The 7,735-nt window shown below is 30.6% G+C and overlaps 1 protein-coding gene across 1 annotated transcript; it reads left to right on the top strand.

The window, feature by feature from the left end:
- Positions 1–3,314: 3,314 nt before the first annotated feature.
- LOC124955648 (integrator complex subunit 2) lies at positions 3,315–7,630 on the top strand. The gene is made up of 5 exons (XM_047510373.1): positions 3,315–3,824; positions 3,918–6,010; positions 6,112–6,316; positions 6,391–6,697; positions 6,778–7,630. Exons 1-5 carry the CDS (start codon positions 3,505–3,507, stop codon positions 7,228–7,230), a joined length of 3,378 nt encoding a protein of 1,125 aa, XP_047366329.1. The 5' UTR covers positions 3,315–3,504; the 3' UTR covers positions 7,231–7,630.
- The last annotated feature ends 105 nt before the right edge of the window (positions 7,631–7,735 follow it).

The raw sequence follows: 7,735 nt of genomic DNA, 5'->3' as shown, positions 1-7,735 counted from the left end.
GTACTATTGTTTAAATATTACTCTATGCTATCCCGCGTACATGAAAAATGTTTAACTAATTATAGAATGATCGAAAATACTAATGTTTAAGTTTTCGCGTTTCGAAAAAGAGCGTTATAATGTACACACGTCGGAGTGCAAGAGAAAACTGACACTGTATCTGTCAAAGTTAAGATGCGATGCGTTTATGTTTACATTATGCAAGGCCAACTATTCCGAAAGTAAAATTTTAAAGTAATAGAATAATATGTTACAATTATTCTAAGTTCCGCGCGCGTTTCCGTCTTTTTAATGTTTAAACAAATGTACTATTGTTTAAATATTACTCTGTTCTATCCCGCGTACATAAAAAATGCTTAACTAATTATAAAATGATCGAAAATACTAATGTTTAAGTTTTCGCGTTTCGAAAAAGAGCGTTATAATGTACACACGTCGGAGTGCAAGAGAAAACTGTCAAGGTATCTGTCAAAGTTAAGATGCGACGCATTTATGTTTACATTATGCAAGGCCAACTATCTCGAAAGTAAAATTTTAAAGTAATAGAATAATATGTTACAATTATTCTAAGTTCCGCGCGCGTTTCCGTCTTTTTAATGTTTAAACAAATGTACTATTGTTTAAATATTACTCTGTTCTATCCCGCGTACATAAAAAATGCTTAACTAATTATAAAATGATCGAAAATACTAATTTTTAAGTCTTCGCGTTTCGAAAAAGAGAGTTACGATGTACACACGTCGAAGTGCAAGAGAAAACTGTCAAGGTATCTGTCAAAGTTAAGATGCGACGCGTTTATGTTTACATTATGCAAGGCCAACTATTCCGAAAGTAAAATTTTAAAGTAATAGAATAATATGTTACAATTATTCTAAGTTCCGCGCGCGTTTCCGTCTTTTTAATGTTTAAACAAATGTACTATTGTTTAAATATTACTCTATGCTATCCCGCGTACATGAAAAATGTTTAACTAATTATAGAATGATCGAAAATACTAATGTTTAAGTTTTCGCGTTTCGAAAAAGAGCGTTATAATGTACACACGTCGGAGTGCAAGAGAAAACTGTCAAGGTATCTGTCAAAGTTAAGATGCGACGCGTTTATGTTTACATTATGCAAGGCCAACTATTCCGAAAGTAAAATTTTAAAGTAATAGAATAATATGTTACAATTATTCTAAGTTCCGCGCGCGTTTCCGTCTTTTTAATGTTTAAACAAATGTACTATTGTTTAAATATTACTCTTTTCTATCCCGCGTACATGAAAAATGCTTAACTAATTATAAAATGATCGAAAATACTAATTTTTAAGTTTCCGCGTTTCGAAAAAGAGAGTTACGATGTACACACGTCGAAGTGCAAGAGAAAACTGTCAAGGTATCTGTCAAAGTTAAGATGCGACGCGTTTATGTTTACATTATGCAAGGCCAACTATTCCGAAAGTAAAATTTTAAAGTAATAGAATAATATGTTACAATTATTCTAAGTTCCGCGCGCGTTTCCGTCTTTTTAATGTTTAAACAAATGTACTATTGTTTAAATATTACTCTATGCTATCCCGCGTACATGAAAAATGTTTAACTAATTATAGAATGATCGAAAATACTAATGTTTAAGTTTTCGCGTTTCGAAAAAGAGCGTTATAATGTACACACGTCGGAGTGCAAGAGAAAACTGACACTGTATCTGTCAAAGTTAAGATGCGATGCGTTTATGTTTACATTATGCAAGGCCAACTATTCCGAAAGTAAAATTTTAAAGTAATAGAATAATATGTTACAATTATTCTAAGTTCCGCGCGCGTTTCCGTCTTTTTAATGTTTAAACAAATGTACTATTGTTTAAATATTACTCTTTTCTATCCCGCGTACATGAAAAATGCTTAACTAATTATAAAATGATCGAAAATACTAATTTTTAAGTTTCCGCGTTTCGAAAAAGAGAGTTACGATGTACACACGTCGAAGTGCAAGAGAAAACTGTCAAGGTATCTGTCAAAGTTAAGATGCGACGCGTTTATGTTTACATTATGCAAGGCCAACTATTCCGAAAGTAAAATTTTAAAGTAATAGAATAATATGTTACAATTATTCTAAGTTCCGCTCGCGTTTCCGTCTTTTTAATGTTTAAACAAATGTACTATTGTTTAAATATTACTCTATGCTATCCCGCGTACATGAAAAATGTTTAACTAATTATAAAATGCTCGAAAATACTAATTTTTAAGTTTTCGCGTTTAGAAAAAGAGAGTCACGTTGTGCACTCGTCGGATTGCAAGAAAAAACTAACACGGCAACTGTTAAAAGTTAAGGAAAAGCTCGTTTATGTTTATAGTGCACAAGTTCAGCTACCCAGAGTAAAATTTTTAAATATTGGAATTTTAAATTATATTTATTTCAAATTCCTCGTATGCTTGGTATTTGTAATGTTTAAGCGAATGTTCTATTATTTAAGTATTAGAATATTGTAATCCGGGTACATTATATATTGTTTAAAAAATTATTGTAAGTAATTTTTAACTTTTCACGTTTATAAAGAGAGTGTTGAAACGTTCTCGCCGGAATAAAATAGAAAACTAATTCAATAACTGTCAAAGTTAAGAAGATGCGCGTTTATATTTATATTACACAAAACCAACTACTGTGAGATTAAAATTTTGAAGTATTGTAATTTTATATCGAAATTATTTTATGTTTGTCTTGCGTTACAATCTTTGTAACATTGGATACGAATTTCTTTATTTTTGCCACAGAATCATCTGACCAAAGAATGAATAAGCTTCTTCGTGTGAATATCGTGTAATGCATTTCTTTTCTTTTGAAATGGTTCAAAATATATTAGTATTACTTATATATATTGGATTGGCAACTAAGTGATTGCGGATTTTGTCGATAGATGGATTTTACACTTTCCGCAATCACTTAGTTGCCAATGCAATAGATATACAAACAAGCAGGTAATCGCTACTTCACGTAACAAACATATTTTATTTATCATGATATGAAATTCAGTAAAAGGTGTACGAGCTTCTTCTCTCTTGTCGCAAATTTCAAGAGGCGCCACTGTACAAAACTTTTTCTTTCCAAAAAATGTCGCAAACAGCATTTATCCCAACAATTATAATAAACATAATTCTTAATTAATTTTGATAGACAAGATCTCATTTTAAAGACGAAAGCTTAATCTGGGAAATTGCTTTTTCAAATTTTTAAAAAAGCTTTTTATTTTTGCATAAACTTTCCTCAAATAAACACCATTTTTTAATACGACTTTTTTAAAAAAGAATAAAGCTTATTCGAAAATTTGAAAGATCAAGGTCCTAAATTAAACCTTCCTTTTTAAATTGAAACCTTGTTCATAAAAATCGGTCAAGAATTACGCCTGTTCTCATTGTGGCGTAAACCATATTGTAAAAGCAGGGGCGAAATACAGCCTTAACATACTTACATGTACATTTGAAAGCAATAGTTCTAGTGTGAAGATTGTTAGATTGTTTTTCGTGAATATGTCGCTGGAATTTGGAAAAAATCAAACATATTCTATGCATGTTAATACACGCGTTTCTCCTCACGTGTTTACAGCGATACAAAATGTAAATATCAAAGAATTATCAAAATGTTCGCACAAGGAAATTCGTCCGATTTTACCATGTTTGGTTAGGATGAGTCTTATTACCCCTTTGGATATAACAAAAGAATGTGTAGAAGCAAGAAAAGAAGTTTTATCAATTTTGTCTGGAATTGAATCAGTTAATTCTATAATTGCATTACTTTCTATCGATTTTCATGCCTTGGAAACTGATGTACGCAAAGAACAACAATTAAGGTTAGAATATAATACAAATTTATATTCTCTATTTTATAAATTAAATATATTATTATGAATATTTTAACTAATATATACGATATATTTTTTAAGACAAAAATTGGGAGGCATACAAGCAGACAGTGTATTAGCACAATCATTGCAAAGTGGTCTTGCATTGGAATTTGAGAGAAGTGAATCTACACGTAGAATACGTTTGGTTTTAAGTGAAATTTTATTCATAGCATCGCAAATTCAAGAATTTAGAAAGAATCAAGACTTTCAAATCAAGCAATCTGATTTATTCGACAATGCTGTATACATGGAAGAAATTAGTTATGTTATATGTATTGCACTTGCTGAATTGCCAACTCTTTTGTCGATATTGGATATAACGGAGACGCTTTTACATGTGAAACACGGTCCACATATTATTTGTTGGATTGTTGCTAATAATCCTGACAGTTTTTCAGAAGTGTGTGGACATTTGATAGCTAATGGAGAACGTCAAGAAGAATCTGCATTAGGGAGAATTAGAACATCAACACTTACAATGTTATGTGAAATGAATCCAAGTCAAGCATTTGCTATAAGAGCAAAATGTGTGGAATATTGTAGAATGCCTGCATTGGCAATTACTTTAAGTCTAGAACATGAACATGCGAATACATTACAACCAGAAAGCGATATTGTTGCTTTTATATCCGGTTTATTACTTGGCAGTGATCAACAAGTTAGAACATGGATAGCAATGTTTATAAGAAATGGACAAAAACGAAAGTGGGAGTCCCATACCGCATTACAATCATTGAGAGAAGAACTACTCAGAAGATTACAAGCTATTGCTTTACAAAGTACAGATAGCCAATTAGATGAATCACAAGTTGTTCAAGCAAGTGCACTCTTAAGACTTTATTGTGCTTTAAGAGGTATTGGAGGTATTAAATTTCAAGATGATGAAGTTTCTATGATAGTTCAACTGCTAACATCACATCCTCCACCATCACCAGCTGGAGTAAGATTCGTATCTCTAGGACTTTGTATGCTTATAGCTTGTCCTTCCTTAATAGGGCATCATAGCCTTGAAAAGCGTAGTATTGAATGGGTACAGTGGCTAGTACGTGAAGAAGCTTATTTTGAAAGTGCTAGTGGTGTGACAGCAAGCTTTGGAGAAATGCTTCTTTTAATGGCCATTCATTTCCACAGTAATCAATTGTCAGCTATTTGTGAATTGGTGTGTGCAACATTGGGTATGAAAATACCAATTAGACCGAATAATCTTACAAGGATGAAACAAATTTTTACACAAGAGATCTTTACAGAGCAAGTAGTAACTTCTCATGCTGTTAAAGTGCCAGTAACTGCAAATTTAAATGCAACAATTCCTGGATTTTTACCAGTACATTGTATACATCAATTATTAAAGTCAAGAGCATTTGCAAAGCATAGAGTACCCATCAAGAATTGGATCTATCGACAGATGTGTGATAGTGTGCCACCTTTACATCCAGTTTTGCCAGCTTTAGTTGAGGTGTACGTTAATTCTATTTTAGTAACAAATAATAAAACATCAGAACACACAAACAAACCAATTACTGAAGACGAAATAAGAAGAGTATTTCAAAATAGTGTTTTTGGTGCAAATTTTGATTTTAAGAAAAATCTGATGAACATTGTGGAAGGAGAAATGCATAATATGGACATTGATACATTAAAACCTTCACTGACATCTCAATTGTTATTGTTATATTACTTGTTACTTTATGAAGATGTTAGATTATCCAATATGCATATATTTATATCACAAGGTAGAAAAGTGAAATCATACTCAACTGAATTTTTATCTGAACTACCGATAAAGTATCTCCTTCAACAGGTACAGAGAGATCAAGTGAATTATGCTGGTTTATTCTCACCTCTTCTTAGACTATTGGCAACTCACTTTCCACACCTGTCTTTAGTAGATGATTGGCTTGATGATGAGATGATTAATATAGATTCTCCTATCGTAAATTATGAAAGTACAAAGATTACTGATATTGCAATTGTTGAAGCATTTAGTCACATTAATAAATGTCCATCAAGGACAGGAAGATTATTGCGACAATTGATGGCAATGAAGCCAACAGATATTTGGCCACACACAGAAATAATAATACATTATTTTAAAGCTATACTCAATGATAGGGTTCCAAGATATATACAAGGTAAGACCACATTTGTGTGTGAGTTGAATTGTTAAAAACTTAATAACACATTTATAGAAATAATTAAAAATATAATTATATTGAAAATATTATTTTTACAGAACTTTATAAACAAGTATGGCTAAGATTAAATACTGTTTTGCCAAGATGTTTATGGGTTCTATCTATAAATACGTTATTAGTTGAAAATATGGTAGTCAAGAATATATTTCTTACGCAAGAAAATATTGTATTAGATCCATTACAAGTATTAAGATGTGATACAAGAGTTTTTAGATGTGCTCCAGTTTTGTCAGTAATTCTAAGGTAAATTGTAACAATTAATAAATATCAAAATTGATAAAATCAAATGTTAACTCAATGTTAAATTATTATACTAGGATTTTACAAGCAGTATTAGCTGCATCACGATCTCAACTATCCAGACATACACAAGATAGACCTTTAACGGAAAAAGTTGGTCAATTATCAAGTGAAACAGAGAGAGAAGATTTGAAAACAGCTTTGATAGCTGGTCAAGAAAGTGCTGCTGTACAAATTTTATTGGAAGCGTGTTTGGAAACAAAAGAAGATAGACAAATTCCTGGACAGATGTGGTCTTTAAGAGAAATTCGAAGTGTTATCTGTTCATACCTACATCAAATATTTATAGCAGATCCTTCTTTGGCTAAATTAGTCCATTTTCAGGTATATCTTATTAATATAGAAAAAAAGTAACTCTTATAAATATTTAATGTATTACATTTAAATTTACACATGTTTTGCAGGGATATCCAAGGGAGTTATTACCAATTACTGTTTCTGGAATCCCATCTATGCATATTTGTCTTGATTGGATCCCTGAATTGTTATCTCAACCTGAACCAGAAAAACAAGTATTCGCTGTTGATTTAGCTTCACATTTAGCAATTCAATATGCACTTCCAAAAGCTTTAAGTGTTTCCAGATTAGCAATAAATACTCTAATAACTTTGTTAGGAGTATTGCCTGCTAAAGATCGAGTATCTCTATTTATGCCTGTATTACCTTCATTGACAAGAATATGTCTTGCTTTTCCACCACTCGCTGAGGATACTACAGTATTGCTCTTACAATTAGGTAGGGTTAATTCTGCTCAAGCAGCTTTAGGTGATAAATCTGCAGATGCATTATGTCAGAAAGTTAATGCAACATTTTGTACATTATTATCAAAAGCCATATTACAATCTCAGATTTATTGATTTCCATACAAAGATTAGGTCAAAACTAATAAATTCTTGTTTTTTGTTAAATTTATTTTAGTATGACTTCAAACTCAATGGTGACATTTTATCATATAGAGTAGAATGTTAATAGTATCTATTTGATAGATCTATTGAATATACAAATTTATTATATAAACAAATGTAATATTTATGTTAAATAATGTATATGTATATTGTATAGTGTAAAATAATTATTTTTCTATTTATAACTTACTGTTTAGATATTATTATAAAATACGTATTCTACTTCTATCTTGTAGATATGAGATATTAATATCTATTTATATATGTCATTTATTAATATTATTAAAACACATTAATTTGAATCTGTAAATTTCAGCTAATTAAAAAATTATGCTTTTATTATTATTATATATGAAAAATAACAAATTTTAAATATTATTTTGAATTTCGTACGTAAAAATATGATTGGGTGGATTAGTATTAATTCTATCATCCAATCAGAAGGCGTATATTTTTA

Source organism: Vespa velutina, chromosome 19, assembly GCF_912470025.1.
Source record: "Vespa velutina chromosome 19, iVesVel2.1, whole genome shotgun sequence".
Classification (NCBI taxonomy): domain Eukaryota; kingdom Metazoa; phylum Arthropoda; class Insecta; order Hymenoptera; family Vespidae; genus Vespa; species Vespa velutina.
The sequence above is the reverse complement of the archived record's forward strand: the minus strand, read 5'-3'. Positions and strand labels throughout refer to the sequence as shown.

What these genes read in the sequence shown, in the direction of transcription:
- LOC124955648 (XM_047510373.1), top strand. Translation starts at nt 3,505, where the DNA reads ATGTCGCTGGAATTTGGAAAAAATCAAACATATTCTATGCATGTTAAT. An exon ending in CGCAAAGAACAACAATTAAG is followed by an intron (nt 3,825 to 3,917) that starts GTTAGAATATAA and finishes ATATTTTTTAAG; the next exon opens with ACAAAAATTGGGAGGCATAC. An exon ending in GGTTCCAAGATATATACAAG is followed by an intron (nt 6,011 to 6,111) that starts GTAAGACCACAT and finishes TTATTTTTACAG; the next exon opens with AACTTTATAAACAAGTATGG.